We start from the raw sequence: 15,454 nt of genomic DNA, 5'->3' as shown, positions 1-15,454 counted from the left end.
ATTATCCATACCAATAGGGTACAGTGGCCCATATAATTGTCAGTTTTATATTTAATCATTGAATGTAAGTTTTCCAGAATCATAAGTTTGAAAGTTGTATGTGTAAATTGATGAAGTTCAAAATAAGAATTAACATATACCCTATAATGATGCAGAGAAGCTATGGAGCTACTCAGTTCTTGCTGTTCTCTTCCTCATTCCCCTGTCAAAATACAATTTACTGGGCTAAACCAGAAGTGCCTTCATGCTTCTTAAGCTTATTATTAGGACAAAAATAAATGGTAAAGATTTGGGATTGTTGGGCTTTTGTTTCCCACAAGTTCAATGTGAGAGAACATATCTATCCCAATGATATAATCATTAAAACTGAAAGCAATAATATCTTGAATACCCCACCCAGAGAAACTGAAAAGTACCCAGAGAAGGATAGGACAATATTCTATGTAACAATATTCTAAAATGTAAAGCTACAGTGAGCAAAAGGAAGTTATCTTTGATATATAAAAATACAAATTTCTATCTCTTTGGGTTCAAGTTCTGGTACTTTATTACTTAGGACTTTGGATGTAACAATTATTTGGGTCTCAATTTCCCTCTCTTCGAAATAAGGAAAACACCACTTACCACACAGGAAGATGTCTGAAAAAAAAATAATTTGTATGAATGGGCCTTCAGTTCTTCCGAAGACAGTTATGAATCCTTAAGTATGAACCTTTTGAAAAGCTAATTAAAAATAAAATAACCTCATCAAAATTAAGTCTGAAATGCACTAACCTAGATGGTCTTTAAGATCATTCATTATTAGGTATCAATTCCATCCAAATAACAGAATTCATACTAAGGCTAGGCTAAAGTGTAAATGTACTTTAAATAATCAAACAAGAGCTTTTATTAATCTTAATGTAACAAAAATAGGTTAAATAGGTTATTCATCATCATGTTAATTTGATATACCTAAAAATATTGATGTAAAATGATGACATTCTCTTGGTGTTTATCTTTCAAAAATATATTTGGAGCTGGTTGCTCAAAATATGTACAACCACTAACAATAATAACCATATGGTATTGATAATGGAACAGTTGAAACACACTCAAGTGAGTTATTTCTCTGATACACAAAAAATCTGAAACTAATTAAAGTTTTGAAGTCTAATAGTAAAGCGAATAAATGGTATTATCTAATATGTACTGAACACTATACACAAAAATCATGCTGAGTACCAGAAATGCAAAGAAGTGTTAAACTTCATAGGCATGTCCTAACACTAGACTATAAACTATGGCCAAATAGTTAGTAGGACAAGAAATTACTAAATTAATGAGTATTGTATACAACTAGTTCTATAAGTATGAATTAGATAATACAGTGAAAAGGGAAAAAAGAAAAGGCATTCTGGAAAGATATCTTAACATTTTATAGTTTATAGCACCTCACATTTTATTATATAGTGGTCATCACATCTGACGGGAGGCTTATAGAAACCTTGGGAAGGTAGGACTGATATCTGGCCCTTATGTAGATGAGGAAAATGAAGCTTGACAGATCACAAGTGAGGAGGTGGCAGAGCAAGAGCCGGGCCAGTCTGACAACTTTGTCCACAGCTCATTTTCACTATGTTACATTTTAAGTTATCAATCCTAACATCAGAACTAGAAAGCACCTCAGAAATTTTCTCGTACAGTGTTTCTCTAACCGGTCTGATAAAAACTTTCCTGAAGCATGCATTTCTAGGCTCCACTGCAGACCTACTGAATGTTAACCTGTGAGAGAGAGGTTTATATTTTCACAAGATTTCCAACAAGTGATTCTGGTGATGAGCTTGGAAAACACTGTCCTCTATCTGTACGTCCAATGTGGCAGACATATAGCTATTTAAATTTACACTTGATTAAATCAGGTTGGAAACTGGGTTCCTTGGTCCCACTAGTTACCTTTTTAAGAGCTCAAGAGAGACCTGTGGCTAGTGGCCAGCATACAGCTGGCACAGATAGAGGACAGTTTCATCACTGCAGAAAGTTCTATTGGATAATGTTAATTCTAGACCAACCCTTCTACTCTAAGGATGAGAAAACTGAGGCACAGAATCTTGTCCGGCAAGGGCTATGAAGTTATTTAGAGGCAGAACTAAAATGCTAATCTAGTTTGCCAGTGCCCCTCATGCTCTATCACTTCATCCCCTCAAATTCAGGGTTTATTCAAACGGGAATTATTTTCTTTCCACCCTCCCTTGTGGGTGGCAGTAAAGAAAGAAATTCTAAATTTGTGGGAAGAAAACTTCTAAAAAAAAAAAAAAGTATTTAAAATTCATGATTAAATCAAACTATTTTGTAATTTTTATACAAAATTAAAAGTAGCCTTGGACAGGTAAGAATATCCTAGTGTTAGGAGTCATATCTTAGTCTAACTGTTGTTAAGTCCTCCCTCTTCTACCATCCTGATGTTTTTCTCTCTTTTGAATCTGAAATTAAATCATACATTTTAACTGGCTTAACATTATAAATGTGAAAAAGTTAAATCTTCTTTAGCAAACATTCCATTTTAAAGATGAAAAATTGAGAAACAAAGGAGCAACCAAAAAACAGTGACCTCTAATTTTAGGATGTGGTCACTCAAACCACTGAGAATGCTTGGCTTTTAGTAATCTAGTAGTTTATTATTTACAAAACTAGTATGCTGTTTTCACTTCTAAGCTATAGTTTTACCTTCCTTTGACTACTATGTTACATTTAAAACAATTTAAATTGTTTTAATTTCCAATGTAACTGAGGGTTTGAAGCCTCTGAACACCTATGGTTTATACACTAATTAAATCAACATATAATCAGTCATAAATATATAGAGTAGTATCTTCTTTAAAAATAAAACCAGTCGTTCCTGTCTAGCATGTTTACCATGCAAATATCTCCAAAGTCAGTCAATGAAAGTCATGACAATTCATGTTTAAAGTGAATAGGAACTTGGGAACTCCACATTAATGGAAATTTTCAAGACAGAATTATACAGCTCCATTAACTTTTATCACTTATCTAGTATTCACTCCCTTGTTAACTTTTAGTGACTAAATTTAGTGAAAATATGTGTCAAAGTGTGTATAAAAAATTGTGTATAAAATTAAAAAGTTGGACTGTTAAAAAACTGTCCTAAACATAAGATACTTATGAACAGATCTTTATTCAAGACAGTTTTTGCCATAATTTGCAAAGCACCCAGAAGCCCAGAGTATGGTGTTCTATATAAATAGAAGTTACTTGTTATTCAGAGAAAGAGGTGGTACAAAAAAAGACAGCTATTTTCTTTCTAACCACTCATTGGTGTTGAGGTAAACAAAAAAAATACAGTGTAAGCACATTAAAATACTTGGAGAGCAACAGTCTCCAAATTGTAAGAAAGGGAGAGAAAAAAATTTCTGTGCTCTAATATTTTAAAGAGGGGGCTGGGAGTTTAAAGGGAAATTTATTCTCTGGCTTTTATACTAGATTCATTGGTGGTGGTGTTCAGTTGCTAAGTCATGTGTCTGACTCTTTTGGGACCCCATGGGCTGTAGCCCCCCAGGCTCCTCTGTCCATGGTATTTCCCAAACAAGAATACTGCAATGGGTTGCCATTTCCATTTTTAGGGATCTTCCCCACACAGGGATTGAACTTACATCTCCTGCACTGGCAGGCAGATTCTTTACCACGGAGCCACCAGAGACGCCCACCAGATTCATAACTTTTACATTTTATCTGTTATGTCTTGACTACCACTTCACCACATTAGGAAGAGGAAAATGTGTGCCCCCAAGGTTCTTGTGCCAATAAAACAACTTTTGGAAGCAGCACAGCTCATCAAATGAAGGAGAATATTAGAAAAATGCTAAGTGACTGTAGTAGAACTGAACTATCTCAACCACTGTGTGATTACTGGTGCATACCAATGTAAGCAGCATGAAAAATATTGCAAACGCTATGCAAAGATTATAAAGTATTGCAAAAGTTTCAAATCTCATTAAAAATTGGGGGAAAAAAAAACTAGAGAAAGTATTGTGAAGGAGGGGCCCTGAGAAGGAAGCCCGGCTTGAAAGAAAAACATAGTCCCAAAGGCGGGGGCAGGAGTGCCGTTCTTCTGATTATCCATCTACCAAGAGCTGCTTCCTACAGGCTTTGGTACTATCTCCAAGAGGCGATTTTAGGCATCCTTAGGAAACGTCACTTAGACATAGAGAAATGTGCTTTGGGATCCTGAAATTTCTAACTTTAAAAAAAAAAGAAAAAGCACCAATGAGAGAAAACAGCCATGAAATCCCTAGATCCTATTTTTCCAAGCTTCCTGCAGAAAAACAGCATCCATTCTCAGACATGTAAGCCAGCACATCTTAACTGACCTAGCCAAGTTTTCAGCCAGCCCTATCTATCTCATAAGCCCTCCTTCCCCCACTTCCTGGCCGTTCTTTCCTGACACACAAAATATAGGCCAATGAGCAGTGGGGTGGGTGAGGAGGATGTGAGAGAAAATTTGAGAAGTAAAAGGGGAATCCACTTAACAAAGACATGAATGAGGCTGAAGAGTCTAATAAGGATAAGCAAACAACAATCATAACAACTGAACAGAAAGGGCTTTCCTGGGCAGCAGCGAGCGAGCGCTCAGTGTTTGGAGGGGTTTAGGCAGAGGCCAGGCTACCTACCACTTGTCAGGGAGGCTGCACAGGGGACGGCGGCTTTGGGTGACCTCTAATGTCTCTTCCGACTCTGAAATGTTAGGATTCTTATTTCACAAAAGAGAATACAATGGTCATAAAAGCCCACCAACTTAGAACCCTTTTAAAAGGCGACTACTTCCCAAACACCACTCCCACCTCCCCCTCCCACACGTGCCCACTCCGCCCCTTTTCAATTTTTCCACCTCCACGTGCGAAACGCCTCGCGGCGCCTGCCCCACAGCCTTGAGGCGCCTTCCCACGCAAAGCACCCAAAGTCTGCCCCGCGGGAGACGTGAGGACTCCTCTCCCCGACCCTGGGCGGCCAAAAAAGGAAGTCTCAAATCCAGTCTTTCTCCCCCAGCCAGAGCTAAGGGGGGTGGGGTGGGGTGGAATGAAGAGAAGAACTTTCTTCTAAAATTTGTTTTCCAGATAGTGAAGGGGATAGAGAGAACCCTGAAGAGTCCAGGGCTGAAGGGAGTGGGGGGAGGGGACAACCCCCAATCGTTTAACGGCCGGCAGGGGGAGGGGGGCTCCGGAGGTGGAGGGGGCGTGGGATAAGAGAAGCAGGCCTGGGAGCGGGGTCAGGGGGCTGCACGGGTTCCTGGGGTCAGGGAGCTGCGGGCGTCCCCCCCACCTGGCACACAAAGCAGCTGCCGCGCTCGGCTCTCACCAGATCCTTTGTGTTTTCCATCAGGGCCTCATGGGTAGGGGCTGTCCGTGCTCCCCGGGCCCGCGGCGCCCCCTCCCGAGCTGGGGGCAGGCGCCTCTCCCCGGGACTACGGCGACTACAGGGGAGCCCCGGCTGGGCCCAGACTGGTGGCGGCTACGGCAACCCCCGGATTTCCCCCCTTTAACTCGGGTGGCCCCAGGATATCAACAACATTAGCATAGTCCTCCCTCCCCAACGCGCCTGCGCCGTGACCCGCGCCCCGATTGGCCCGCTTCCCTACATACCCTCCTCTCTGTCTTCCAGCGTGGGACCCTCTGCAGGCTCCGTACTCCAAGGGTCGTACCAAGACGAAGGGGTGGAAAAGGCGATTGGGGCTCGTGTAAGTCGAGTGGTTAAAAAGGCAGGAGAAAGAGTAAAAGTTTCAGCCTGTCATCTCTGTCTTTCTTTCTATTCTTTCAATCAGTTACAGCTGCGAAGTTATGTTGGAAAAAAATTTCCACTCCAGTCACGCCGCTTCCCCCTCCACCCGGAAGATTGGTCCTCCCGGAGGAACTCCCACACGGGGAGGGGCTCGTGAGGGGAGTGGGCGTTACACAAGAGCACAGTGTTGGTCACGTGCTCAAAGGCGGTGCAACCTTCTTCCGGCCACCTGCGGCCTCAGCTCATGCGCAGTGACGTTCCACGTGAGCGCCTGCGTTTCCTCTCAAACCCAAAGATGCCGCCAGAAAGAAGGCGCCGAGTGAGACAGGACCGTAAGACCCAAGCGAGGCCAGACGGGAGAGCCGGAGCGCGATGGGGCGGGCCGCCCCGAAAAGCTGCCCCCTCATGCCAGCGAAAGTCGCTGGCCTGGCCGCGCGCGGCGGCCGCTGCAATCTCAGTTGCCTCGGAGGAGGAGAAACGGCTCCGACTGCGGAACCGTCTCACGCTAGAGGAGGACAAGCCGGCAGTAGAGCGGTGCCTGGAGGAGCTGGTCTTCGGCGACGTGGAGGACGACGAGGACGCGCTACTGCGGCGTCTGCGGGGCCCGCGGGTGAGGGACGCCGCCTCGCGCGGCTTGGGCCCGGGGTGGGCTGCGAGCCCCCGGGGGCGGAGCCTGGGCGCAGGGGAGTGGAGCCTGCGGTGCCTGGAAGCGCTCAGGTGGTAGGGAGCCGGGAACACGGGCGCCTTGGGGTGCCAGCCTTAAAGTCCTGGGAGGGCGGAGACCGCGCCTTTCTTCGCCCGCTTGAGTGCCGCTGCGCCAGGTATCCAGTAGGCGCTCAATACATACTCGTTTGCGTGCGCGCGCTTACAGTCGCTTCAGTCCTGTCCGACTCTGCAACACTGTGGATTGTAGCCCACTAGGCTCCTCTGTCCATGGGATTCTCCAGGCAAGATTATTGGAGTGGATTGTCATGCCTTCTCCCGGGGATCTTCCTGATCCAGGGATCGAACTCGCGTCTCTTAAGTCTCCTGCATTGGCAGGCGGGTTCTTTACTACTAGAGCCACCTGGGAAGCCCGCATACTCGTTTAGACTGTTTTAATCGTGAGCATCTTTCGTGGCTCGTCCCCACTATCTTCTCCCCGTTAGTCGTTGCATCACCTGCCTCAGTATTATGCAGTGATTCAGGAGTTCCGCGTTGTTTGCGAAATCAGAATTCCTGGGCACAGGACTGGTAGTCTGTTTGTGGAATTAGAATTCCTGCGCACAGGCCTGGGAGTCTGTCTCATGTTTTAACAATCATACCAAGTGATTGACTGGCCAACTTTTGTATTAAATATTTGTGAGCCAATTTGGCGGCAGATTCTCTTCCTGGCGGTGAAAACCCTGCATGATTCAGTTCGGTTCAGTCGCTCAGTCGTGTCAGACTCTACGACCCCATGAACCGCAGCACGCCAGGCCTCCCTGTCCACCACCAGCTGCCGGAGTGTACCCAAACCCATGTCCACTGAGTCGGTGATGTCATCCAACCATCTCATTCTCTGCCGTCCCCTTCTCCTGCCGTCAATCTGTCCCAACATCAGGGTCTTTTCCAATGAGTCATCTCTTCACATCAGGTAGCCAGAGTACTGGAGCTTCACCTTCAACATCAGTCCTTCCAATGAACACCCAGGACTGATCTCCTTTAGGATGGACTGGTTGGATCTCTTTGCAGTCCAAGGGACTCTCAAGAGTCTTCTCCAACACCACAGTTCAAAAGCATTGATTCTTTGGCCCTCAGCTTTCTTTATAGTCCCAACTCTGACATCCACACATGACTACTGGAAAAACCATAACCTTAACTAGACGGACTTTTGTTGACCAAGTAATGTTCTGCTTTTAAATATGCTGCCTAGGTTGGTCATAACTTTCCTTCCAAGGAGTAAGCGTCTTTTAATTTCATGGCTGCAGTCACCATCTGCAGTGATTTTGGAGCCCCCCAAAATGAAGTCAGCCACTGTTGCCACTGTTTCCCCATCTATTTGCCATGAAGTGATGGGACCAAATGCCATGATGTTAGTTTTCTGAATGTTGAGCTTTTAGCCAACTTTTTCACTTTCCTCTTTCACTTTCATCAAGAGGCTCTTTAGTTCTTCACTTTCTGCCATAAGGGTGGTGTCATCTGCAAATCTGAGGTTATTGATATTTCTCCCAGCAATCTTGATTCCAGCTTGTGCTTCCTTTAGCCCAGCATTTCTCATGATGTACTCTGCATATAAGTTAAAAAAGCAGGATTGATTGATTATATTTTTTTGGCACGCCTTTTAAAAAAGAATCCTTTATCTGGCTTATCTTCCAAGATAGGAAGTCCTAGGCAATTTCTAGGCACTGGAAGAGAAACAGCAATGGACAAAAACTGGCAAACATCCCTGCCTTTTTGGAGTCAGATACTAGTGGCAGAGGCAGAAGATAAAACTCAACTATGTCAGTGAAATGCTGAAGAAAAGAAAAGACATTCAAGAAAGGAAGATTAAATTTGTGTAGAGGGAGCCTATAAAATAATACATAGGGTAGTGAAGCAAAGCCTTCCTGAATTATTCAGTTTCATGAAGGAACACAGACCTAGCAAGTATCAGTTGATTGTCAGAACCTCCTTTGGGTGCTTACAGGAGAGGTTGCAGAATCTAGCTGGGAGATAGAGAAATACTACTGGGAAAATGCTGAACTATGTGATAGTTTCCCAATCAGGAAAAGAAACTGTGAAGTGGGATTTGTTGGGCTTTGAAGGATCATAGGCTAGTAATAGAGCAGGTATAAATCATTTGAATATTCCTATCATGTGGTTTTGGGAAAGTTCAAGCTCACTGCAGGGGCAATTCTGTGGTCTAGATTTAGATTTGATTGTGTAGTAAGTTTTTTAGGTAGGTAGGGGATCAAGAACAGTTAAGAAAAATAGAGAACTGTGTCTAAGAATATGAAATATGGTTTAGTCATGACATTCAATCATGTTATTTTATCTTTGGTGTCAGTCTGCCTCTGATCCTGTGATCTGTGTAGTTCTGTGATTTTCCCTGCTCTTCTATCTAGCTTACCTTTTACTCTTGTCTTTTTTGGTTTTCTCAGCAAGTTGACTTTTTCTCCTAGACTGTTCTATCTTACCTTACCTGTCCAGTGGGTGGTGCATTTCTCTAATCTGGTTTTCTGTTCTGCCTTAAGTATTTGCTGTGGTAGCATTCTCTCCCATAATTTGATCAGAGGGCCATAGAAACAAAGCATTCTACAAACAATGTAACTACAAAGGCTGCCACTGTGAGATATGAAAGATTCAGTGCTTGTGGGTATTTTGTCTTCTCTAGGTTCAAGTACAGGAAGACTCAGATGACTCAGAAGTGGAGAAGGAAGCAAAAGATAATTTTCCACCTCAAAAGAAACCAGTTTGGCTGGATGAAGAAGATGAAGATGAGGAGATGTAGGTTGCCTAATTTTTTTCTGGAATCCCTCTGGATGCTTCAAAAGTTGTTTTTCAGGTTTTAAGAAAGTTCTCTTTCTGAATATGTGATTATGTGAAGATTTTAAAAGTACTGGAAAGTATATGGCGAAGATCATTCAGAATCCCATCACTGAGGGAGAGCCACTGTTACCATGTTGGCATGCATCTCTCCTCTCTTCTGTGCTCTATAGAAAAGCTAGGAGAGCACAGTGTTTGGGGGTCAGACCTGAGTTTGCTTCCCAGTTTGGCCAGTTCCTAACTGACTACAGGCCAGTTTGGAACATATCTTTTCTGCTTTGTAAAATGGAGATAGTAACTATATCAGAAGGCTCTTGAGATTAAATAGTGTGTGTAGAGCTCTTAACACATGCCTGAAATGGAGAAAAGACTAAGAAAAATTAGCCACCATGCACAATATGTACTTTAATTGATGAGAATGTATTGTATTGCAAGCATGTCTCCCCAGTTTAAAAAAACCTTTATAAACACTTTAAAATGGATACATTATCCATTATATGATTTAACCATAATTTACATGGGCTTCCCTGGTGGTGCTAGTGGTAAAGAACTCGCCTGCCAATGCAAGAGGTGTAAGAGACACGGGTTTGATCCCTGGGTTGGAAAGATCTCCTGGAGAAGGGCATGGCAACCCACTCCAGTATTCTTGCTTAGAGAATTCCATGGGCAGAAGAGCCTGGCGGGCGCCAACTCCATAGGGTTGCAAAGAGTTGGACACGACTGAAACAACACAGCAAGCACGCACGCATAGGGAGGATGTACTGTATTACAAGCATTTCTCCCTAATTAAAAAAAAAAACTTTATAAACACTTTAAAATGGATATATTATAATCTATTATATGATTTAACCATAATTACATAGCTGTTGTTGGGTAAGTTATTTTTTTAAATAAATTGATGTTGAGATGGGCATGTTTATGCATAAACCTTTTTCTTTTAAAATTATTTAAGGAAGATTCTTTTTTCTTTTAAATTAGAAAATGAATTTATGAACTCTAAGGCCAGAAGTTGAAGCCACAGACAGATAAATATGCAACATCACTGGGGCCAAGGAGCTTCTTTATTGAACCCTGCCACCACGTGTTATTAGAACTGGATGCCAGATATTCCATTGCTGCCCCCTTGAAGGAGTGCAGTGATGATGGAGTTGGGGGTGAGGATGAGGATGCAGTGAGGAAAGAGGGTAGGTTTGAAAAGGAAGCAGAGGATGTGGCTCCAGTCTTTCAGAGGTAGAATCATCAAAGAGTAGGCATTTGTAAGGTTGTTGACAATTACTACCAGGCTGACTCTGAAGTTCTACCAGTTTACTTTTCAATTGAAAAGTATCTGTTTTACTCCTTTTTAAAAGCCGTAATTTCTCTGTTTTCAGACCTTGTCAGTTTAATGGGTGGGAAATACCTACTTAATTTTTGTTGAGAAATTCAGTTTTTGTTAGTCATTGGTATTTCTTAAAAGTAGTCTCTCTCATGTCTTTGCTTGTTTGTCTACTAAACACTTTGATTTTGTGTACTTTTCAAGTAAAAGTTGTATGTGTTTAAAGTGGACAACATAATTGGCGATACATAGTGAACTTATTACTGCAGTCATGTGAATTAATTGCATTTCCACCTCTTCAAAGAGTTACCATTTTTATCTGTAGTGAGAGCACTTGAAGTCTCCTCACTTTGCAAATTGCAGTGTGTGATACTAACTGTAGTCATGCTTTGCATTAGCTCTCTATCCTACATAACTGCAGCTTTGTACTCTTTGACCAACATCTCCCTGTTTTGTCTACCTTCTCACCCCTGGTAATCATCATTCCACTCTTTGCTTCTGTCTGTTCTACTCTTCACAGTCCACACATAAGTGAGATCATGCAGTATTTTTCTTCCATGTCTGTTTTGTTTCACTTAGTGTTCATCCATCTTGTTGCATATGGCAGGATGAGACTGTTTATTAATGATTTTAGTATATTAGTTCCTTACATAATTGAGAATTTCATACCTTTTAATGTCAGATTTATCACACATTATCTTCTAGCTTTAAAAACTATATAATTTTATTTATTTATTTTTGACTGTGCCGTGTCTTTGATGTTGCTTGGGCTTTTCTCTAGTTGTGGAGAGTGAGGACTATTCTCTAGTGCAGTGTGCGGACTTCTCATTGTGGTGGCTTCTCTAGGGCATGTGGGCTTCTGTAGCTGTGGCTCATGGTCTCAGTAGTTGCAGTTCCCAGGCTCTAGAGCTCAGGCTCAATAGTTGTGGTGCCCCACAGCATGTGGGATCTTCCCAGATCAGGGATCCAACCTGAGTCTCCTGCAGGTAGATTGCTTACCAGTGAGCCACCAGAGAACCTCATCTTTTTGCTTTTTGTTTACTTTTAAGTTTGTTTTAATATTGTTTGGCACAGAATATTCAAGTATATATGTAGTGAAATCTTTTTTTTTTTCTTTTTGCTGATTTTAATAGTAAAAAGTTCTGTATCAGAGAGAAAAATATTTACCTATATTTTTCCTTCATAGTATTTTAAGGTTTGGATTTTTTGTATTTAACTCTGATTTACCTGGAATTAATTTTGGTGAATGGCTGTAAGCTGTGTCTAGAGAAGTCATGAATTTGAAATAGCTCACCAGAGGGTGAATTAGGTGACATGAAATATTAGAGATCTCCTTTTAGGAAGAATGAAGAATGTTTATTTGAGATGTTCCACATCTTATAAATCTTGGCCTGTGTTTGCTCCAAATACTAACGGCAACAACTGTTAATGTTAATTCTTTAAATTATCTAAAGCATACTGTTCTACTTTTTTTTGTAGGGTTGACATGATGAACAATCGTTTTCGGAAAGATATGATGAAAAATGCCAATGAAAATCAACTTTCGAAAGATGAGCTTCAAAAGAGACTTAAAGAAGAGTAAGTATATTTTATTTTGACTTGTTCAACCTTTGGCTGTAACAGCTTCTTGGGTAGTCAGATTTCTATTTTGAATCATAAAAGAATTGTCCTTGGAAAATGATTACACTCTATTATGAGGGAGCGTAGAGAGAACACAAGTACAAAAACCTTGGAGTCCCACTGTCCAGTGTGCTCAGTGGTGCTGTTCACTTGCTGGTTGGTATGTGGTAAGTCATCTCTTTCCCACAACTTCTGGCTCTTTCAGTTGAACAGAACTGGGAAATACATATTTTAAAATAATGATTTTATACTGAAACATTTTATTAATTCAAACTTGTGTACCTTTAAAAGTATTTTAAGGTATTTTTATTTTTTTGTACTGACATGTTTTTATATTCCTGGAGACTTATTACATTATCACTATATTTTGACAGATTTATTGCAGTATAATTTACATATATTGAAATTCACCCTTTTAAAGTATCATTCTGTAAATTTTGTTTAGCAGGTACAGTCATGTAAACCCATGATGATTAATACATGGAATCAAGAAAGAGAACATTGCTTTCACTCAGAAAGTTCTTTTATACCCCGTGATAGTCAGCATTCTCTCTTCATCTTCTAACTCCGTTGGCCCCTGACAAGCATTGATCCATTTTTTGTCTTTATAGATTTGCTTTTTCCAGAATGTCATATAAATACAATAATACAGTATGTAGCTTTTTCAATCTGTTAAACCCATTTAGTGAATTTGTTATGTCAGATATTTTCCAGCTTGAGAAGATCTTTTCAACTAGACCTTTTGTTTTGTTATGATTAGTTGCTATTTTTCCTTTTATTGTGTTCATACATCCTTTAAATACTTGAATATATTTGTATTAGCTGTTTTATTTTATTTTTTATTAATTTTTATTGAAGTATAGTTGCTCTACAATGTTGTGGTTCTGCTGTATAGCAAAGTGAATCAGCTATATATATACGTCTATCCCCTCTTTTTTGGATTGCCTTCCCATTTAGGTACCACAGAGCATTGAGTAGACTGTCCTGTGCTATGCATTAGGTTCTCATTAGTTATCTATTTTGTACATAGTGTATATATGTCAGTCCCAATCCCCCAGTTCATCCTGCCCCCCTGCCCCCATCCATACCATACTCTTGTTCTCTATATCTGTGTCTCTGTCTGCTTTGCTGATAAGTTCATCTGTATCATTTTTCTAGATTCCACATATAAGCAATATGACATGGTATTTGTTTTTCTCTTTCCAACACACTTCACTTTGTGACAGTCTCTAGACTCATCCACATTCCTGCAAATGGCACAGTTTCATTTCTTTTTATGTGTATTAGTTACTTTCAAGTCCTTGAGTGCTAATTCTGTCAGGTCTTTATTTCTGTTTCTGTTGACTGCTTTTTTTTCTGGTTATGGTTCATATTTTTCTGCTTCTTTGTAAATCTAATAATTTTGATTGCATTCTGGGCAGTGTGGATGTTGTTCAGTGCCTGGATTTTGTTTTTAATGTGTGTTTAACTTTGTCCTGGCAGGCAGTTAAATGACATGGAAATCACTTTGATCCTTTCAAGACTTGTTTTTAGAGATTTCTTCTATTAGAGTAGCGTTTATTCTAGGCTGGTTTAGCCCTATTAAGATGTGACCTTCCTGGGATCTCTGCTGAATGCCCTGAGTGTTCCATAAGGACCCTTCCTCTGACCAGTTGAACTCAAATGTCTGAACTTTGGTTCTGTGCAACTTAGATCCCTCTAGTAGTTCCTTGCTTGACCTCATGGAATTTTATTCTATGAGTGTGTAGCTTAGTATTCAGAAGTGTCTGTGGGTCCCCTGTGCAAATTTCTGGAGCTCTTTCTCTTCCTCTTGTATAGTTGATTGCCCCTCCAATTCTTGTTGTCTCAGCTTCTTTCAAGTCTGATCTTTTCCCCCTTGTCTCTGTGTCAGGGTCTTATAAAAATGCCTTGAGGGGGAAATCCCAGTAATGGTATGACTCCCCTTGTTATTTCTCTTCTCTTAGGGATCATAGTCCTATGTTGCCTTTTGTCCAACTTTTGAAAATAGTTTCATACATTTTGTCCAGTGGGCTTAGTTTGGTGGACTTGTCTGTGATTCTGTTTTAAATGATTAGAATGATTTTTGCAGCCTTCTACATACCAGAATATAACTAGCATGCTTCTCCTGGAGCTTATTTTCCCAGGGCGAAGTGCTCCCATTTTAGTCAAAGGATATACAATGAAGTTTTATTTATTTTACCAATCTGATCATTTTCTTTTAGACGTGTTCTAGTATTCTATTGTGTACTCTGTGTACGATACCATTGATTTATAACCACAAAGAGACTTCTATTTCTTTACTTAATCACCAAATCTGGCGTGTTTATATGTGCAAATAAGGCAACAGCAAATTTAATTAGTAGCAACAAATATGTATCAGGTGTCCTGTATCCAGGACTAGTTTAGATGGTTATCAATTTAGGCAGGTTGGAAATATCCTGTGTGACTAGCCCTTCTGTCCTTCAAGATAAGAACTTCTTTGGAAGAGATTCTATTTGTGTTCTGACCTATATGCTTTGAATGTACCAAAGTATAAATACCGTGGTCCCTGTAAAATTTTATGTTTTTGCTTAGATTTCAGCATGCTATGGGGGGAGTACCTGCCTGGGCAGAGGCCAATAAGTGGAAAACACCTTCAGATGGTGAGTGTTGACACCTCTGTTTAAATTGGTAAATAGATTCCTATTCTTGTTCTGTTTTTATTTGAGGTTTCTCATGAGACTCATTAAATGTTTGAAATGTCTTTTTTTTTTTTTTTAAATACCTGGTTTTGAAGTCTACCATTTCTCTGAGGGAAACTCTTTTACAATAATCTAAGACTCAATAGCATATTCTTTACTTGTAAAGGCAATAATGGATGAATTTTATTATGTTTTTCCTCAACAGAACTATGTTACATTATGGCATAGGATTAAGTAAAAAAAATAAGTAGTAGTGTTATTTCTTGATTCAGAGCCCCTTCCAAAGACATGAGCAACTGATCTAGCTGTCCACTAGGAGATGGAATGTTTTGCTAAGGAGCACCTGTCAGGTCAGGCCTAGATGATTACACACTTTCTAAAAACCTATTTTTCAACTCCGGATTTTAAGTTTAACTTGTACCAAACCTGTTTTCTACTGTTAAGATCTTTGAGTTTAGATGTTATGGTTTGGCCAAGACCTGATAGGAGTTTTTGGAGTTAAAAATTTTAGACTTGGAACTGACCTTTGAAATCCTTGAGGGATTCTGCAGTATATCCTTTCATTGTAATACAGAAGCTC

At 40.6% G+C, this 15,454-nt stretch overlaps 2 protein-coding genes across 12 annotated transcripts in view; one reads left to right on the top strand and one right to left on the bottom strand.

The window, feature by feature from the left end:
- Positions 1–5,913, bottom strand: part of MBTD1 (mbt domain containing 1) — a 67,801-nt gene extending 61,888 nt beyond the window's left edge. For 3 of the 10 annotated variants that reach the window (XM_043904107.1, XM_043904115.1, XM_043904112.1), the window contains exons 1-2: positions 5,353–5,622; positions 4,668–4,731 (exon numbers count right to left, since the gene is read on the bottom strand). The gene's annotated coding sequence lies outside the window, so the exon portion shown is untranslated. The other 7 variants (XM_043904109.1, XM_043904113.1, XM_043904116.1 and 4 more) reach the window with 5 other exon arrangements.
- Positions 5,914–5,992: 79 nt separating this feature from the next.
- The window catches only part of UTP18 (UTP18 small subunit processome component), a 66,327-nt gene continuing 56,865 nt past the window's right edge, over positions 5,993–15,454 (top strand). Inside the window, exons 1-4 of one of the 2 annotated variants that reach the window (XM_043904118.1) lie at positions 5,993–6,382; positions 9,107–9,219; positions 12,053–12,151; positions 14,768–14,835. In XM_043904118.1, the coding sequence (XP_043760053.1) occupies positions 6,017–6,382; positions 9,107–9,219; positions 12,053–12,151; positions 14,768–14,835 (646 nt within the window). In that variant the 5' untranslated portion in view covers positions 5,993–6,016. The remainder of the gene's footprint in view (positions 6,383–9,106; positions 9,220–12,052; positions 12,152–14,767; positions 14,836–15,454) is intronic. The other variant, XM_043904119.1, reaches the window with a different exon arrangement.

This window comes from Cervus elaphus, chromosome 5 (genome assembly GCF_910594005.1).
Source record: "Cervus elaphus chromosome 5, mCerEla1.1, whole genome shotgun sequence".
Lineage (NCBI taxonomy): Eukaryota > Metazoa > Chordata > Mammalia > Artiodactyla > Cervidae > Cervus > Cervus elaphus.
The sequence above is the reverse complement of the archived record's forward strand: the minus strand, read 5'-3'. Positions and strand labels throughout refer to the sequence as shown.